Consider the following 21,271-nt stretch of genomic DNA (forward strand, 5'->3'; position numbering starts at 1 on the left):
TGGGAGACGTCTACCAAGGTAAGGTAAGGGTTATAGCTTGGTTTCTAGAATCTTGGATGGAAAGAAACTCTTATCAAAAAAGAATAGCATGAAATTAATGTTATCTCACTGAAATTCTAAATGAAGACATCACCCTAAAATTTAATAACTTTTCCAATCTATGGTTGCAATCATCACAATATGTGAAAAGGCAATTCAGCTCTTCCTTAACATCAAACAAAATTTTCTGAAAATTTGTCAAATACTAAATGTACTCTCTATGCACAAGTATATACAATGTCCGCCTGCTTTCACAAATGCTCATTGTTCACACGTAACACTTACTCAGAAAGGTTCTCCTGCTAAAATTGCTTCATTCTAGGCACCCCACTCCAATACTCTTGCCTGGAAAATCTCATGGTTTAGAGGAGAGGAGCCTGGTAGGCTGCAGTCCATGGGGTCGCTAAGAGTGGGACCTGACTGAGCCACTTCACTTTCACTTTTCACTTGCACGCACTGGAGAAGGAAATGGCAACCCACTCCAGTGTTCTTGCCTGGAGAATCCCAGGGACGGGGGAGCCTGGTGGGCTGCCGTCTATGGGGTCACACAGAGTCGGACACGACTGAAGTGACTTAGCAGCTGTAGCAGCAGCAGCCACCAACACAGGTATTTAATCACTGGTTCAAAATCCAATTATTTGCAACTAAGCAAAAAACGTAATTTAAAATACGAATCTCTAGTGAAATTACCTTTTAAAGCACAGTAAAATAGATTACAAAAATAACAGTATCCTTTGCCAGAAACATACCTGTTTAACTTTAGCTTCAAACTCTGAATCATTTTTATCAAAGATCACTTGAGCAAGACGCATCTGTTCAGCTGTCGCCTGGAAAAGCAAATACAATTGTTATAGATTTAATGCCAAAACCTGGTGCAAACAGATAAAAGTTCTCAATCACTATGGTTACAGAAATACTGATTAACTAAAAAAACAAAAGGACTCTGCATTTAGACCTCTTAAGTGTATATAATGTGTTCCCATAAAGTAAATAAGTACCAAATTAAATAGCATAAAGGTCCCATTCCTTTGGCCAAATGACCTAAATAAAGTCCTGTTCATTTTCATTAGCCATGTGACTCATTTAAATTTTCTTTTTTGAATTTTTTTTCCCTTGAGGAGATGAAGTTACAGCATAACAGAAACTGGAAGAACAGGAAGCAGTGCAAACTTCCAGAATACAGGCTTAAACACAGCCTTGCGGTCAAAAAGCAAAAGAGCTTTGCTATCAACTCCAAAAAAACCAGTTCTGAAGAGAACTCTGTACTTACCTAAATGAAAACTTTTAAGTTACATTTTTAGCCACAGTTTTTTTAACGATTTCATTTAACAGAATTTTAAAAGAACCAACTTTCAAACACTAAAATTAGTCAGCTACAGAGAAAATTCTTTTCCAGCTGCTTTTTTCACTCAAAACCATTTTTCTAAAAAAAAAAAAAAAAAAAAAAAACCCAAGTTACTGAATTTTTGAGGTTTACTTTTGTAGTATTTCTGCCAATTAGAAATTTAGAAAGGCATTAAGAAAAAAAAAAAAAAAGTAATTCTTGGGAATTCCCTGGCAGTCCAATAGTTAACACTGCACTTTACTACCGAGGGCATGGATTCAATCCCTGGTCAAGAAACTAAGATCCCACAAGCTTCATGATACAACAAAAATAAATAAATAAACAAAAATTAAAAGATTTTTTTAAAAACTTGAAAGAAAATCTGAAAAGGTAACTCTTGTGCAGTGAGTTAACAGCAACATACCAATCTGGTTCCTTGGCTCTGGCAAAGGTACCATAATTGTGACAATAAAACCAGATGAGGGATATACAGGAAATCTCTGGTGTCTCGGCAACATTCTAATAAATCTGAAATTATTCCAGGGCTTCCTTGGTGGCTCAGTTGTGAAGAATCTGCCAGCCAATGCAGGAGACACAGGTTTGATCCCTGGTCCAGGAAGATTCCACATGCAGCAGAGCAACCACAACTATTGAGCCTGTGCTCTAGAGCCTGGGAGCCACAACTACTGAGTCCACAGACCCTAGAGCCCGTGATCCTCAACTAGAGAGTAGCCCCCACAGCTAAGAAAAAACCCATGCAGCAATGAAGACCCAGCACAGACAAAATAAATAATAAACTATTTTGGAGTAATTTTATTTAAGTAAAGTTACTACTGCCAGCTAAAATCTCTACTAACTCCTAACATAAACATTTTTAAAGTTAAATCATTTAAATTATTGAATGAGCTTGGGGTGGGGGCTTCACTAAATGCTAATAATAAACAGCTTTTCATCTTTGCTTTTAATATGAAAAGAAAAGAAAGTGAAGTTGCTCAGTTGTGTCCAATTCTTTGCGACCCCGTGGACTGTAGCCCACCAGGCTCCTCCGTCCATGGGATTCTCCACATTGCAGGCAGATGCTTTAACCTCTGAGCCACCAGGGAAGCCCGCTTTAAATATAGATTCATAATAATCTTGACAAGCGGGGATGAGGGGGATGTTAGTATTTTTTACAATGTAAAAACACTTTTCATAAGACCTTTCCAGTTCATGTGTGTGGCTGATTATTCAAGCTCCAGATAGCTTTGGCCAGTTCCCTCCAACCAAATGGCCAATCCTTTGATCCCAACCTATGCCTGCTGTGATCTCAGCTGAAGTGCTAGTACATTACACAAAGATGTTTACATTACAGAAACACTGTCTACACATATGGCCAATTTTACCTCAATCCTCATCAGTATACATAAGGGCCTTCTTTACATACACCCTCAAAGGAGAAGTCCCAGTGCTGCAGCCTAAAGAACCAAGGTATGAAATAAGTAAATGAGGTAAAAGGGAAAACCAAAGGGGAAAATGAGTTCTGGAAAGATGGCACTTCCACATTATATATCTGAGTTTTGGGTAGTGGCAACCACTTATGAGTCAAAGTAAACCACTGGGACAGGGTTCCCTGGTGGTCCAATAGTTAAGAATATGCCTCACAATGCAGAGGACACAGGTTCAATCCTTGGTATGGGAAGATCTCACATGCCACGGAGCAACTAAGCCCATGCACCACAACTACTGAGCCTCCACTCTAGAGCCCTTAAGCCACAACTACTAAGCCCATGTGACATGTAGCTAGAACCCATGCTCAACAAGAGAAGCTTCTGCAACAAGAAGCCCACACACCACAACCAGAGAGTAGCCCCTACTCACTACAACTAGAGCAAAGCCTGAGCACAGCAACAAAGACCCAGTGCAGTCAAAAATAAAAATAAACAATTTTTAAAAACCCACTAGGATAAAAAATATATATATACTATATAAATATATGAATCATTTTGCTGTAGAGCAGCAATTAACACATTATAAATCAACTATACTTCTATAAAAATAAATAATAAAATTAAAAATACATTTGGGGCTCTTGGTGCTAAAATCCCACATGATTAATTTCTGTCCATTTTCCCTAATACCAAGCCCTCCTAGTCTCTGAACTTCAAGTCTAAAAATCATGCTTCACTCATATTCACTCAGCCTTGCTCCAATCCAAGCATATGAATGCTCATCGCTTCTTAACATAAATTTCCTTAAATAACAAAACTTACACACAGCCCACAAGAAAATCACAGTGACTCATAAGGTAACTACCTAATACCAAAAACTACTTACTTGGCACTTACATAATTTTCTCTGATATCAAAAGCAAAATATTAACCATTACTACTTTGTAGGGTCACATTATCGACTGTAAACACCTGTATTATGTTTATTGGCTGCATAAAAATCTACTAGATAGGTCTTGCATTTTACTCTATAAACTTTCATTACAATCTAAACACTACAGGAGTCATTATTACACTTAATCTTCTATATATATATATCCAGGATAGCTTCCTTAGAATACATACAAAGATGGGTCAAACTACTATCTAGAAAAACGTTAAAAGAAGTTTCATACATCTGCTCAAAAATGCTCCTCACAAAGGCTGCAAAAATTTATAATTAACAGTGTAAAGGGTCTGCTTTCTCAAAATTCAGTTTTTAAAAAATGCAAATTTAACCAATTGAAAATAAAGATGATCTCTATTTGGTTTCATTTTACTTTGTAGATCATTAGTAAGAGTAATCTTTAAAAAAATAAACTTACTAATATGATAAAAAAGACTATGAAACAAGAGTGTAGGAGAGCTGAAACATCTTCATTTTGCAACCACCACAGGAAAAATTAATTCAAATAAGAATCATCAACGAATGCTCATTCTAAAGGGGAAAGTTCAATGAGGAAGAGGTTATTTACACAGGGTCTCAAAGTGTCTCCAGAAAGATTATTTCTTAGTTGTTGGCAAAGACATCATAACAATAAGGGAAATGGGCAAAACCTTGACTGAGTGATCAAAATTAACATCCCCAGTGAGGGCAGAAACATCATGTGGTGCTACACATGGGACTCAGAAATACTCCATGTGAGTTAAACAGCATTCCAAATAGACATCTATAACCTAAATCTACTCATAAGGAAACACCAAACAAATTCAAACTGAACATTTTTTATAATAACTGGCATTCTTCAAAATTGCTATTATTTCAGAAGACCAAGAAAGGCTGAGAACGGTTCCAAATTAATGACTTGTCAAGCAAATAGGATATAATGATTTTGTACTGGAAAGAAACATGATATAAAAGACATTATTGGAGTAAATGACTTTATTGGAATAAATGAAAGTTCCACATTGACAAAATTGGAATATTAACTGTAGAGAACACTGCAGCAATGATAAATTTATGAAATTTGATAGTGAAACTGTGTCTGCACAAAGAAACATCTTTGGTCTAACTTTACAGCAAAACTAAAATCCCAGGGACAGGACTTCTCTGGTGGTCCAGTGGCTAAGACTCTGTGCTCTCAATGCAGGGCGCCCAGGCTTGATCCCTGGTCAGGGAACAAGATCTCAAATGCAACAACTAATAATTTGTATGCCACAACTAAAAGATCCCTTGTGTCTCAATTAAGCCCCAGTACAGCCAAATAAATAAATATATATTTTTTTTAAATCCCAGGGATAACAACAACATAAAACTAGGTGGCAAGGTATCTCTTACAAACCTCAAAATACAAACATGACAAGAAAAAAAACAACAGTTACAACATCTGCATGGAATTAACTGTGGCAGAGGCCAGCACTGGGGTGTCTGACTAGTCGAAGAACAGGAAACCCCATGTAGCCAAGTGGCATTTACTTGAAAGTAAGGTTGGCCAATTTGTGCACAGCACCTGGTACTATAGGGTTTTGACAACTCCAATAGCAAACTAAGTTACAGAATTGCAGAAAGGTTGAAATAGGCAGGAGTAGTACCATCATAAACTACTGAAACTGACCAGCAGCCATGAAATTAAAAGACGCTTACTCCTTGGAAGGAAAGTTATGACCAACCTAGACAGCATATTAAAAAGCAGAGACATTACTTTGCAAACAAAGGTCCATCTAGTCAAAGCTATGGTTTTTCCAGTGGTCATGTATGGATGTGAGAGTTGGACTGTGAAGAAGGCTGAGCGCCGAAGAATTGATGCTTTTGAACTGTGGTGTTGGAGAATACTCTTGAGAGTCCCTTGGACTGCAAGGACATCCAACCAGTCCATCCTAAAGGAGATCAGTCCTGGGTGTTCATTGGAAGGACTGATGTTGAAGCTGAAACTCCAATACTTTGGCCACCTGATGCGAAGAGCTGACTCATTTGAAAAGACCCTGGGGCTGGGAAAGATTGAAGGCAGGAGGAGAAGGGGACGACAGAGGATGAGATGGTTGGATGGCATCACCAACTCAATGGACATGAGTTTGGGTAGGCTCCAGGAGTTAGTGATGGACAGGGAGGCCTGGAGTGCTGCAGTTCATGGGGTCGCAAAGAGCAACACGACTGAGCAACTGAATTGAACTGAACTGACCAGCTAAAGTTCCATTGAGAGAAAATACTGGAAGTAGAGTCAAAATTGGGCCACATATACAGAAAATTCAAAAAAAAGTCCACACTGGGGGAACAGAACAAAGCCAGGAAATCTCAGAAAGCAAGCCAACATAACTACATAGGTAAAGAGGAAACACTGACATGAGAAAAGCCACTCTGAATCATGATGCCATGTAGAAGTTCAAGACTCAGTTCACATAAAAATGAGCTATCTAAAAATAAAGGTCAAACCCAATACAAAGTTAGTATAAGAGAAAAAGAATAAGCAAGGTAATATCCCCCATAACCAATGACAGTACACCAAAAAGGTGCCTAGGGAAAAAAGTAAAACAGCTATCTTCTGTTTCAGTATGTACTAAAAGACTGAGCATGAAGAAAAAGATAAAAACATAAAAGAATAACATTTTATGTCTACATTTTTCTAATTTAGAAATGAAAGTAAAAACTAAACTGAAAAGAACACAAAATAAACTTAACAACTAATGCTATAAGAGAAATAAAAGACAAAAGAGGAAAAATACTTAAAAGTAAAAACTAAATTTAAAAAAGGAAAAAGATAAAGGAATGGGAGAAAAGAAAGTGTCAAATGTTGAATGTAGGCAAAAGACAACCCAACCTCAATCTGTGGAGAATACAAGTCTCTGAAGATGACAAGGACAGAAAAGGAACAGTACAAAGATTTAAAACTAAAATTCAAGAAAAATGTGTGGAAAGCAAATAGAATAATGTTTAAATTTTTGAAGAAAAACACACCATACTTAAGAATATCAATGCATAACAATCCACACTAGGATATTTTCTAGTAAAATAGCTGGACTTTAAAACAAAAATATCCATGTGTATGTAGGCAGAAATAATAAGACTTCTAAGGGAAAGAAATCAGAGTTATCAATAAACTTGTCAAAAGCAATGCTTTAATGCAAAAAGAAAATAAACATTTTAAGATACTCAAGTAGAGGAAGTAAGAGCCAAACATGTATAGCCAAAAAAAATGACTTTAAAGGGCATAAATAATTACCAGCACCATAGAACACTGGAATGATTATTCCCATGAGCCTTTCCTGGGGAATCAACAACAGCATTGGCTTCAGATAAATAATATAAATGACTAGAGATACTGACCTAAGTACATGCTTAACAGTCACAATATTTATTGTAGAAGTAAAACTAAATGATGTCTCAAATGGAGAAAGTACAGTATACAACTAACTGGCACATGAACAGGGCATGTAGGTATAGGATACTATTTGAAGAGGGATAGAAGGGGACTCCCACAAGTTCCAGATGGAGCTTATCGGCTGATTCAGGTGCCATGAATACCAAAGGCTGTACCCTGAAACAGTGAGTGCACCAATCTGTCCTTTGTGCTGGCGTTAGCAGTCACATCAATTTTTTCACTTGAGGGCTACCTCTATCAAGTAAAATATGCTTTCAAGGCTGTTAATAAGGCTGTCATAGCGAAAAACCATGTAGTGACCCTCGTAAAAGAGAGCAGATGACAAATTACTGAAGTCTAGCAGAGTGACTATTCAAGATAACCATAAACGTTGGCCGTGTCAAGAAATAACAGAATGACAGCTGACAATGGCTCCGCATTAGGAGTCACATTATGAGACAGCAAATGGCAAAAACAAGTGTGGCTATGAGACCCCTGTTGTGTTCAAGAACTGGAGACACTTATTTCCCAGGTCTATACACAGAGTGCCTCTTAGTTGTTGAATAGTTTTCACCAATACTAATAAAAACCAAGGCACTCAGATGTACAAGTGTGATTATCCTGCAAATTAATGCTGTTAATTTAAAAGCTGCTACAACAGAAGGAGCTGAAGCAAATAAGCTAAGCAGTTTCACTGAAATTTCACATCTGAAGAAACTATTCAATTAGACATTTCTTCTATCAACTGACTTCAAGGTAAAGCTGAAAATTCTAAATTCAAAAAAATTTTTTTACAGAATCAGAACTGATACACACATTGTTGCTCCAGCAAAGAATGTAAACATTTATATTCAGTATGTTGAAATCTGATGCCAATGACCAAGATATTACATAAAAACAAGGTAATGTTTATGGAGGCCCCTGGAATGAAAAAGGACAAGTTCCCTAAGTTGAAAACTGTGTATAAATAAAAATAGCACTGGGCACAGGAGAGATGGTGTAAAATGGGGAAGACATGGTAGTAGTTTTAGCACTGTTATTTTAAAGGCTGTTTTAAAGGCTGTATATACACATAATCGGAGAAGGCAATGGCACCCCACTCCAGTACTCTTGCCTGGAAAATCCCATGGATGGAGGAGCCTGGTGGGCTGCAGTCCATGGGGTGGCTAAGAGTCGGACCTGACTGAGCGACTTCACTTTCACTTTTCACTTTCATGCATTGGAGAAGGAAATGGCAACCCACTCCAGTGTTCTTGCCTGGAGAATCCCAGGGACAGGGGAGCCTGGTGGGCTGACGTCTATGGGGTCGCACAGAGTTGGACACGACTGAGGCAACTTAGCAGCAGCAGCAGCATACACATAATGTGAGATAAAGCAAACGAGTAATTTGGGGATATTCAAATTATGCCAACCCCTGGGTTCTGAAGAAACCAGGATTCTCAGTGTAGAAGTAATGAAAATGCTATATAAAAAATGAAAATGAAAATTCTGTAGTCCTGAATTTGAGCTATCAGCATTATTAACTCATGAGGCATTTTCACTTTTCAATCTGTCCACTGGAGAGACCTATAAACAATGACAAACCCAAATCCGTTACCGGATGGAGGTCTCTAAGTGCGATTTCCACTAAAAGACGCCAGGATACCCTAGTGCAATGTCTGATCAAGGTATGCAGCAGAAATTATACAAGAGAAGTCTGGAGTAATTTGTATGCCAGTTTATGAAGAAACTATCAAAGATTACTAAAACCAAGTCAAAAAGTCCTCAGGATCCAATTTCAAGAGACCTGGATAAAGATGGGATAATTTCAACTTTAAGGGAAAAAAACAACTAGGAATAACTAAAACCCTTTAAATGGTAAAACTCATAAGTTCATAATATTTTTAATATTAAGTATTCACTTTTGGAGGATAGGTAACCAAGTAATTATTTTAAAAATGTATCAATATACTCTTCAAATGCGTAAACGGTCATGAAAAACTGCTGCAGATCAGAAGAGACTAAGGAGACATGACAACAAATTGGATCGGATCCTGGAACAGAAAAGAGACCTTAGTGGAAAAACTATAGAGAAGTCCAAATAAAGTCTGTATTTATTTAATAATATTGTGCCAATGTTATCTTCCTCTTGACAAATAATTACATAGGACAGAAATCAGTAAACTATAGTCTAAGATCTGATTTTGTATGGTGTGCCAGCTAAGAAAGGTTTTTAGCATTTTAAAAATGTTGTAATACAACAAAACCAAAGAAAGAACATGCAACAGAGACTGTGTGTGGCCTGTAGACCAGAAAGTATTTGTCATCTGGCCTTTCTGGAAAAACTTTGCCAATACTTAATATAAAATGCTAGGATTAAGGGAAGCTGGGTAAATGTAGAGACCTCTATCATTTTCCAACTTTTTTTTTTCAAATCTTAAAATTATAAACCTCTTAGCTAGAACAACCAAGAAAAAAGACAGAAGTCTCAAATATTAAAATTAGGAATGAAATGAGAAACATCACTACAAACTTCAGAAGAATTAAAAGGATTATAAGAAAATAACCATGTCCAAGTTTATGCCATCTAGCTGAATAACCTAGACAGAAGTCAACAATTCTGTCTAAAAGGCAAATTCCTAAAAAGACACAAACTCCTGAAACTGACTTAAGAAAGACTGAAAATCTGTAACAGTGATTGAATTAGTCAAAAAGAAGCTCCCACAGAGAAACTCAGGCCCAGATGACTTCACTGGTAAATCCTATCAAACAATGAATGAACACCAATCATCAATTTTCACAAACTTTTCCAAAACACAGAGAAGGGAACCATCCTAATGCATTCTATAAGGCCAGTATTACCCTGATATCAAAAGCAAAGACATCACAAGAAAACAAAACTACAGAAAAATATCCCCCCACAAAATCATAGCAAACCCTAGCATACCAGCAACACACAAAAAAGAATATATACTGTGACCAAGTTAAGTTTACCTCAAGAATGCAAGGTTGTTTAACATCTTAACGTAATATATCATATTAAGAGAATAACAGACAAAACATGATTATTTCAGTAGACACAGAAAAAGAATTTAATAAGATCCAGCACCCCTTCAGGCTTAAAGCTCAACACTCAGAAAACTAAGATCATGGCATCCAGTCCCGTCACTTCATGGCAGATAAATGGGGAAACAGTGGCTGACTTTATTTTTATGGGCTCCAAAGATCACTGCAGATGGTGACTGCAGCCATGAAATTAAAAGACACTTACTCCTTGGAAGGAAAGTTATGACCAACCAAGACAGCACATTAAAAAGCAGAGACATTACTTTGCAAACAAAGGTCCATCTAGTCAAAGCTATGGTTTTTCCAGTAGTCATGTATGGATGTGAGAGCTGGATTATAAAGAAAGCTGAGCGCAGAAGAACTGATGCTTTTGAACTGTGGTGTTGGAGAATACTCTTGAGAGTCCCTTGGACTGCAAGGACATCCAACCAGTCCATCCTAAAGGAGATCAGTCCTGGGTGTTCATTGGAAGGACTGATGTTGAAGCTGAAACTCCAATACTTTGGCCACCTGCTGTGAAGAGCTGATTCATTTGAAAAGACCCTGATGCTGGGAAAGATTGAGGGCAGGAGGAGAAGGGGATAACAGAGGATGACATGGTTCGACGGCAACACCGACTCAATGGACACCAGTTTGGGTAGGCTCCAGGAGTTGGTGATGGACAGGGAAGCCTGGCATGCTGTGGTTCATGGGGTCGCAAAGAGTCAAACACGACTGAGTGACTGAAATGAACTGAACTGAACTGAACCCCTTTAAGATAAACAAACTCCAACAAATCAGAAATAGAAGGGAACTTCCTCAACTTAATAACAACTTTAACTTAAACCAACAACTTTAACAATCTACTTACTGGTGAAAGACAACTGAAAGCTTTCCTCCTAACATCAAGAACAAAATAAGGATGTTTGTTCCAGCCATTTGTACTGGAGGGTCTAAACAGACAAAGTCTTTCAACAATTAAGTGAGGAAAGTAGAATATATGCATGAACTAAATTCTTATGGCTAAAATGCCAACACACACACGCACACACATACACTCACTCAATCTCTCTCTCTCAGGAAAATGCCCAAACTTGAGAAAAACATAGTACAAGTATTATACAGTATAGGGCCTACAGTAGTTTGGTAAATAACCATCATGAAACTGTTCATCAATGAAGAATTATCTTCCTATAAGATCCAAAAGTTTCTATTATAAAAATTAATAAATCACAAAGTACATCTTCTGTTTTATGGCTAGGAAGATCTCAGAGGTAGTAATCCAGTTCAACTCCATACTGCACCCCTATGTAATTTACTCATGCTTTATGCTGGGTGTTACTGGCACAGGCCTCCTAACTACCAGAGGTGTGGGGTATCCAGTGTTAAAAATCATGCTGCCTCCCAACTAGGGAAGAAGCTATTTGAACAGTCTAAGAAAGCAGTCATGAGAGTCCAGGCTAGTGTGGCCAAGAGAAGGAAGGGATGTAAAAGACGTTTCTTTTATCACTTTGTACTTGCAGTCTGAGAAAAGTGACCACAACAAGTGCAAGATCTGGGAGAACTCTGCCTACGTTCGTCCTAAGAAACCTGTGAGAATCCAATGAAAAGAGGCACACAGAATGAGAGAAACGAGAATGGAGGGCAAAGTGGAAAGCAGTCAATAGTACATAAAATCACCAGAACCCTAAAGCAGGTGTCTATACCAAGAAAATAAAATGAGCACAACTTTCTGGGATGAAGGTGATGTTCTGTATCTTGATAGGAGACTGGGTTACTCAAAATGTATACAAAAAATATATTTTAAAATATATTTAAGTGATCTGATACATTTAAATGCACCTGTATGTAAATTTCACCTAAAAAAAAAAAAAAAAGAGAAACCTAGACAAATATTAAGCTCTAGTTTATGACACATAAGCAAGTGTGTCCAGGGGTATATCATATAAATGTATTTGAAATGCATAAAAAAATAAGATAACATGATGGATAGCTAGTCTAATGTGATAAAAACAAATAGAGCAAAAAGGTAATTGTGAGGGGGCTGTCTGGGTGGTGTGTGGTTAGATCCACCTGCCAATGCAGGCAACACCGGTTTGATTCCTGATCCAGGAAGATTCCACATGTCGCAAGGCAACTAAACCCATGCACCACAACTATGGAGCCTGCACTCCCTAGAGCCTGTGCTCTGCAACAGTGAGAAGCCACCACAATGAGAAGCCTGCACACCACGACTAGAGAGTAGCTCCCAGCTCTCTCTAACTAGAGAAAGCCCAGAACACCAACGAAGACCCAGGGTAGACAAATAAATACATAAACGATTTTTTTAAAGGTAATTGTGAACTTATGGGTGTTGGCTGTACAAGTCTTTCACCTTCTCTTTATATTTGAACATTTTCATAATAAAATATTAGCAGGGGGGAATTTCAGCAGACCAGAAAAGAAGGCCTGGAAGAAGGTAAAAAATAAAAGACCAAGGAAAAGAAGGGGGAAAAACAGATGTTAAACAGGAGCTAAAATTAAAAATATAAATGAAATCAGACAGAGAAAGACAAGTACTATTCAATATCACTTATATATGAAATCTAATAAATAATACCAATGAACGTATATACAAAACAGAAACAAGACCCACAGACATAGAAAACAAAAGTGACCGTTAAAAAGGGGAAAGGACGTGGAGGCAGGATAGATTAGGACTATGGGATTAATGATACAAACTACTATACAAAATATAGTTAAGGTACAAGGAATTACTAAATAACAAAGGGATCTGTATTCAGTATCTTTTAATAACTATAATGGTAAATAATCTGAAATACATACATATAACTGAGTCACTCCGCTGTATACTTGAAACAATGTTGTACATCAACTAGACTTCAATTAAAAAATAAACACACACACACACAATAAATGGGGGGAAATATCCAAGAAAGTGAACCACAGACCAGTTGGAAAAATTCACTCACTGTATGATGTTCATTAGCAGAATATGCCTAGTTCAAGACATTTCACAGAGAAAATACGGCATACAACAATTTTACAGAGTATATGATACACCAAGGACAGGGACTCTGGCTATAGTATCTTTCTGAAAAGGGATGTGGGATCAATTAAAATAGGGCAGGGAGGGAAATAGCCACAATAATACCTCTAAAGGCAGCAATATTTAAACTTAAAAATTGCTAGAGAATTGTCTGTGCTTCCTTAATATACACAAGTTACAAAGAACGCTCCTCTATTAAAATATCTTATAAAATATTAGTAAGAAAAACTCAAGTTGATGAACTTTCACTAAAGACTATAAGCAGAAAAGTTACTGCCAATAGCATTTTGCTGCAGGCAATAGTCTAGGGCTTCTATATATTTCCTTATTTTCATTTTGATATTTTTGCATCCATACATTTCTAACCATAAAATCATTCTTCAGTACCATATGTAAGGTAAATACTAATCACTAATTTATTCAGACTCAGCTTTTTCAGCTTAAATACTATGACTAAAATATTCTTTGTACTTCTCTTCAGTGGTATCATCATTTTATCCCTAAGATTATGGACCATCTAGACACAACACAGCTGATGCACTTAACAGGAGTCCAGTATTGCAACACTAGCACAGCATATTGATGAAACATAAAGCATTTTAAATCAGAACCTTAAATATTCTTTTCCTTTGCTGACTACCCTAGTCAAGAGAAAATTACTTTAAATATTCAATAACCAAAGCACCAAATTAAGAGTATGATAGGCAAGTTGCCAGGCTGAGCTCTAGAATGTGTCAAGAGATCTGTTCAGCTTCTGAAATCAGAGGGCAAAAGCAGAATCAAGGGGTAAGTTAACAAGGTTACACACCCTCCCCTACAACAAACATTAGTGAAATCCACCACACAACTGTTGAGTGGAAAAATAAAAGTCTTGCCAAGAAAAACAGCATTACTAACTCTCTACCTCTGGATTTCTCTTCCATTCACTTGGCTCATAATGAGCTAAAGCTACTTTCACAATGAACAATGTGTTCACAGCTTTCCTAGTGCAGCCAAAAGTTTTGGGCTGGATCTGTCACCTAGTTGATTTGGAAAATACAATGAAGTCAGATTTTGTTTTATAAAACAGCCTTATGCCTACCATCTAAAGATAAGTATTGTTAGTTATAATTAATTACTTAGAAGATGTTTGCTTCTTGGAAGGAAAGCTATGACTAACCTAGACAATGTAAAGCAAAGATATCACTTTACCAACAAGGTCTGTATATTCAAAACTATGGTCTTTCCAGTAGTCACGTACAGATGTGAGAGTTGGACCATAAAGAAGGCTGAACACCAAAGAATTAACACTTTCAAACTGTGGTGCTAGAGAAGACTCTTGAGAATCCCTTGGACAGCAAGATAAAACCAGTCAATCCTAAAGGAAATCAACCCTGAATATTCACTGGAAGGACTGATGCTGAAGCTCCAATACTTTGGCCACTGGAAAAGACTCTGATACTGGGAAAGACTGAAGGCAAAAGGAGAAGAGGGCAACAGAGGATGAGAAGGTTGGATGGCATCACCGATTCAATGGACATGAACTTGAGCAAACTCTGTGAGATAGTGAGGGACAAGGAGGCCTGGTGTGCTGCAGTCCATGGGGTGGTAAACGGTCGGGCATGACTTAGCGACTGAACAACAATTAAGAACTATTCTTTTTGCTTAAATGTTTTAACAGTTGCGTTATAAGCAAAATACTGGGTTCCTTCAGTAACCAGGCCTTTTTCATTAAAATTTCAATTATTATTATAATCACTTCATAACATATGCAGAATACACAATAATAGTAAAAGCTACCATTTCCTGAATAGAACTTAAATAATTTCTAATTCCTTCCAAGCATTCTGTAAAGTAAATATTGTGAAATTAATAAAGGGAAAATTCACTAAAATGTAATCAGGAGACCAGAAGGGGAAACTCTCAGCTGTACCACTAAAGGTCAATTACAGGAAAAACTAACATGGCAGGTAGGCCCCAATGGGAAAAGATGTACATTGCATCCCTATAAGAAATCAACTATTTCAGCAACTCAGTTAATGAGAAACTTTTATTACCCTATACCTCACTTTTCTCTAATGGACTTTTGTTCACAACAACCCCTTCCAACTTCCTCATTTTTCTCTATAAAATAAGGTTCCTCTGTTTCTGAGACTTGACTATGGTTTCTGCAATGGCTTGCTTATTCTGAATTGCAATTCTCTACTATTCCCAAATAAGCCCATTTTTCCTCATAAAATAAATTTTTTAAGTTTAACATTATCACACTCCATTTTACATTTTTTAAAACTAGAGTGTTTTTCTATCTCCTCACATGATAGTAGATAATCAAGTGACAAAATTACCAGTTTATAAGACAAACCTATGTTCTATACATCATATATGATACATTAAGTACAGATCATCATTTCTGTGGTACTTCTACCAAAAATGCATAAACTCCCTTTAATCATGAAAAAGTATCAGACAAACTAAAACTGGAAGACATTCTATAAAATAAATGGCACGTATTCTTCAAATACATCAGTGTCATGAAACAGAGGAAGTCCTACATTAAAAGAGACTAAAGAGGGACTTCCCTGGTGGTCCAGTGGCTAAGACTCCGTGCTCCCAATGCAGGCGGCTGGGTCTACGCCCTGGTCGGGGAACTAGATCTCATGTACCACAACTAAGACCCATAGCAGCCAAATAAATAAATGATATTTCAAAAAAGAAAGACTAAAGAGAACTGACACCTAAATACAATGTATGATCAAGGACTTAATTAGCTAAAAAGGACACTATTGGGACAATTGGGGAAATATGAATACAATGTACAGGTTACATTAGATGAGCTGATTTTCTGATTTTTGATAATTGTTTTGTGTCTACATAAAATAAGATCCTTGTTTTTAAAAAAAAAAAAAAAAAAAAACGAGGGCTTCCCTGGTGGCTCAGATGGTAAAGTGTCTGCCTGCAATGCAGGAGACCCAGGTTTGATCCCTGGGTCAGGAAGATCCCCTGGAGAAGGAAATGGCAACCCACTCCAGTGCTCTTGCCTGGAAAATTCCATGGACGGAGGAGCCTCGTGGGCTACAGTCCATGGGGTCGTAAAGAGTCGGACAAGACTGAATGACTTCACTTCACTTTTTTAAAAATTACATACTGCAATATTTAGGGGTAGAGACGCACCATATCTGCAATTTATTCTCAAAAAGTTTGAAGGAAAAGTTGTGTGTAGGTTCTCCTTTGTAGAAGGAGAGAGAACAGGATAAATTAGCAAACATGGCAAAAATGTTAAAATCTGGGAGAAATCCAGAAGAAGGATATTCAGAAATTATATGTACCACTCTCAAAATGTTTCTCTAACTCTCCAAGCAATTTTTCTTTTATTTATTTTTTTATTTTTTATTTTTTCCATCCTGAACCCTCCTCCCTCCTCCCTCCCCATACCATCCCTCTGGGTCGTCCCACTGCACGAGCCCCAAGCATCCAGCATCGTGCATTGAACCTGGACTGGCATCTCGTTTCATACATGACATTTCACATGTTTCAATGCCATTCTCCCAAATCTTCCCACCCTCTCCCTCTCCCACAGAGTCCATAAGACTGTTCTATACATCAGTGTCTCTTTTGCTGTCTCATATACAGGGTTATCGTTACCATCTTTCTAAATTCCATATATATGCATTAGTATACTGTATTGGTGTTTTTCCTTCTGGCTTACTTCACTCTGTATAATAGGCTCCAGTTTCATCCACCTCATTAGAACTGATTCAAATGTATTCTTTTTAATGGCTGAGTAATACTCCATTGTGTATATGTACCACAGCTTTCTTATCCATTCATCTGCTGATGGACATCTAGGTTGCTTCCATGTCCTGGCTATTATAAACAGTGCTGCGATGAACACTGGGGTACACGTGTCTCTTTCCCTTCTGGTTTCCTCAGTGTGTATGCCCAGCAGTGGGATTGCTGGATCATAAGGCAGTTCTATTTCCAGTTTTTTAAGGAATCTCCACACTGTTCTCCATAGTGGCTGTACTAGTTTGCATTCCCACCAACAGTGTAAGAGGGTTCCCTTTTCTCCACACCCTCTCCAGCATTTATTATTTGTAGACTTTTGGATCGCAGCCATTCTGACTGGTGTGAAATGGTATCTCATAGTGGTTTTGATTTGCATTTCTCTGATAATGAGTGATGTTGAGCATCTTTTCATGTGTTTGTTAGCCATCTGTATGTCTTCTTTGGAGAAATGTCTATTTAGATCTTTGGCCCATTTTTTGATTGGGTCATTTATTTTTCTGGAGTTGAGCTGTAGGAGTTGCTTGTATGTTTTTGAGATTAGTTGTTTGTCGGTTGCTTCATTTGCTATTATTTTCTCCCATTCTGAAGGCTGTCTTTTCACCTTGCTAATAGTTTCCTTTGATGTGCAGAAGCTTTTAAGTTTAATTAGGTCCCATTTGTTTATTTTTGCTTTTATTTCCAATATTCTGGGAGGTGGGTCATAGAGGATCCTGCTGTGATGTATGTCAGAGAGTGTTTTGCCTATGTTCTCCTCTAGGAGTTTTATAGTTTCTGGTCTTACGTTGAGATCTTTAATCCATTTTGAGTTTATTTTTGTATATGGTGTTAGAAAGTGTTCTAGTTCCATTCTTTTACAAGTGGTTGACCAGATTTCCCAGCACCACTTGTTAAAGAGATTGTCTTTAATCCATTGTATATTCTTGCCTCCTTTGTCAAAGATAAGGTGTCCATAGGTGCGTGGATTTATCTCTGGGCTTTCTATTTTGTTCCATTGATCTATATTTCTGTCTTTGTGCCAGTACCATACTGTCTTGATAACTGTGGCTTTGTAGTAGAGCCTGAAGTCAGGTAGGTTGATTCCTCCAGTTCCATTTTTCCTTCTCAAGATCGCTTTGGCTATTCGAGGTTTTTTGTATTTCCATACAAATTGTGAAATTATTTGTTCTAGCTCTGTGAAGAATACTGTTGGTAGCTTGATAGGGATTGCATTGAATCTATAAATTGCTTTGGGTAGTATACTCATTTTCACTATATTGATTCTTCCAATCCATGAACATGGTATATTTCTCCATCTATTAGTGTCCTCTTTGATTTCTTTCACCAGTGTTTTATAGTTTTCTATATATAGTTCTTTAGTTTCTTTAGGTAGATATATTCCTAAGTATTTTATTCTTTTCGTTGCAATGGTGAATGGAATTGTTTCCTTAATTTCTCTTTCTGTTTTCTCATTATTAGTGTATAGGAATGCAAGGGATTTCTGTGTGTTGATTTTATATCCTGCAACTTTACTATAATCATTGATTAGTTCTAGTAATTTTCTGGTAGAGTCTTTAGGGTTTTCTATGTAGAGGATCAGTCATCTGCAAATAGTGAGAGTTTTACTTCTTCTTTTCCAATTTGGATTCCTTTTATTTCTTTTTCTGCTCTGATTGCTGTGGCCAAAACTTCCAAAACTATATTGAATAGTAATGGTGAAAGTGGGCACCCTTGTCTTGTTCCTGACTTTAGAGGAAATGCTTTCAATTTTTCACCATTGAGAATAATGTTTGCTGTGGGTTTATCATATATAGCTTTTATTATGTTGAGGTATGTTCCTTCTATTCCTGCTTTCTGGAGAGTTTTTATCATAAATGGGTGTTGAATTTTGTCAAAGGCTTTCTCTGCATCTATTGAGATAATCATATGGTTTTTGTTTTTCAATTTGTTAATGTGGTGTATTACATTGATTGATTTGCGGATATTGAAGAATCCTTGCATCCCTGGGATAAAGCCCACTTGGTCATGGTGTATGATCTTTTTAATGTGTTGTTGGATTCTGATTGCTAGAATTTTGTTTAGGATTTTTGCATCTATATTCATCAGTGATATTGGCCTGTAGTTTTCTTTTTTTGTGGGATCTTTGTCAGGTTTTGGTATTAGGGTGATGGTGGCCTCATAGAATGAGTTTGGAAGTTTACCTTCCTCTGCAATTTTCTGGAAGAGTTTGAGCAGGATAGGTGTTAGCTCTTCTCTAAATTTTTGGTAGAATTCAGCTGTGAAGCCATCTGGACCTGGGCTTTTGTTTGCTGGAAGATTTTTGATTACAGTTTCAATTTCCGTGTTTGTGATGGGTCTGTTAAGGTTTTCTATTTCTTCCTGGTCGAGTTTTGGAAAGTTGTACTTTTCTAAGAATTTGTCCATTTCTTCCTCGTTGTCCATTTTATTGGCATATAATTGTTGATAATAGTCTCTTATGATCCTTTGTATTTCTGTGTTGTCTGTTGTGATCTCTCCATTTTCGTTTCTAATTTTATTGATTTGATTTTTCTCCCTTTGTTTCTTGATGAGTCTGGCTAATGGTTTATCAATTTTATTTATCCTTTCAAAGAACCAGCTTTTGGCTTTGTTGATTTTTGCTATGGTCTCTTTTGTTTCTTTTGCATTTATTTCTGCTCTAATTTTTAAGATTTCTTTCCTTCTACTAACCCTGGGGTTCTTCATTTCTTCCTTTTCTAGTTGCTTTAGGTGTAGAGTTAGGTTATTTATTTGACTTTTTTCTTGTTTCTTGAGGTGTGCCTGTATTGCTATGAACTTTCCCCTTAGGACTGCTTTTACTGTGTCCCACAGGTTTTGGGTTGTTGTGTTTTCATTTTCATTCGTTTCTATGCAAATTTTGATTTCTTTTTTGATTTCTTCTGTGATTTGTTGGTTATTCAGCAGGGTGTTGTTCATCCTCCATATGTTGGAATTTTTAATAGTTTTTCTCCTGTAATTGAGATCTAATCTTACTGCATTGTGGTCAGAAAAGATGCTTGGAATGATTTCTATTTTTTTGAATTTACCAAGGCTAGCTTTATGGCCCAGGATGTGATCTATCCTGGAGAAGGTTCCATGTGCACTTGAAAAAAAGGTGAAATTCATTGTTTTGGGATGAAATGTCCTATAGATATCAATTAGGTCTAACTGGTCTATTGTATCATTTAAAGTTTGTGTTTCCTTGTTAATTTTCTGTTTAGTTGATCTATCCATAGGTGTGAGTGGGGTATTAAAGTCTCCCACTATTATTGTGTTATTGTTAATTTCTCCTTTCATACTTGTTAGCATTTGTCTTACATACTGCGGTGCTCCCGTGTTGGGTGCATATATATTTATAATTGTTATATCTTCTTCTTGGATTGATCCTTTGATCATTATGTAGTGACCTTCTTTGTCTCTTTTCACAGCCTTTGTTTTAAAGTCTATTTTATCTGATATGAGTATTGCTACTCCTGCTTTCTTTTGGTCCCTATTTGCATGGAAAATCTTTTTCCAGCCCTTCACTTTTAGTCTGTATGTGTCCCCTGTTTTGAGGTGGGTCTCCTGTAGACAACATATGTAAGGGTCTTGTTTTTGTATCCATTCAGCCAGTCTTTGTCTTTTGGTTGGGGCATTCAACCCCTTTACGTTTAAGGTAATTACTGATAAGTATGATCCCGTTGCCATTTATTGTTTGGGGTTCGAATTTATACACCATTTTTGTGTTTCCTGTCTAGAGAATATCCTTTAGTATTTGTTGGAGAGCTGGTTTGGTGGTGCAGAATTCTCTCAGCTTTTGCTTGTCTGAGAAGCTTTTGATTTCTCCTTCATACTTGAATGAAATCCTTGCTGGGTACAATAATCTGGGCTGTAGATTATTTTCTTTCATCATTTTAAGTATGTCTTGCCATTCCCTCCTGGCTTGAAGAGTTTCTATTAAAAGATCAGCTGTTATCCTTACGGGAATTCCCTTGTGTGTTATTTGTTGTTTTTCCCTTGCTGCTTTTAATATTTGTTCTTTGTGTTTGATCTTTGTTAATTTGATTAATATGTGTCTTGGGGTATTTCGCCTTGGGTTTATCCTGTTTGGGATTCTCTGGGTTTCTTGGACTTGGGTGATTATTTCCTTCCCCAGTTTAGGGAAGTTTTCAACTATTATCTCCTCAAGTATTTTCTCATGGTCTTTCTTTTTGTCTTCTTCTTCTGGAACCCCTATGATTCGAATGTTGTAGCGTTTAATATTGTCCTGGAGGTCTCTGAGATTGTCCTCATTTCTTTTAATTCGTTTTTCTTTTATTCTCTCTGATTCATTTAT

The 21,271-nt window shown here is 37.0% G+C and overlaps 1 protein-coding gene across 4 annotated transcripts in view; it reads right to left on the reverse strand.

Annotated features, from left to right (window-relative positions):
* Nucleotides 1–21,271, reverse strand: part of UBAP2 (ubiquitin associated protein 2) — a 119,287-nt gene that overhangs the window by 63,879 nt on the left and 34,137 nt on the right. For 3 of the 4 annotated variants that reach the window (XM_027550019.1, XM_027550022.1, XM_027550018.1), the window contains exon 3: nucleotides 789–866. In XM_027550019.1, coding sequence (XP_027405820.1) covers nucleotides 789–866 — 78 coding nt within the window. Of the gene's footprint in view, nucleotides 1–788; nucleotides 867–1,309; nucleotides 1,334–21,271 lie in introns of those variants that run through there. The other variant, XM_027550020.1, reaches the window with a different exon arrangement.

The sequence above is a fragment of the Bos indicus x Bos taurus genome, chromosome 8 (assembly GCF_003369695.1).
Source record: "Bos indicus x Bos taurus breed Angus x Brahman F1 hybrid chromosome 8, Bos_hybrid_MaternalHap_v2.0, whole genome shotgun sequence".
Lineage (NCBI taxonomy): Eukaryota > Metazoa > Chordata > Mammalia > Artiodactyla > Bovidae > Bos > Bos indicus x Bos taurus.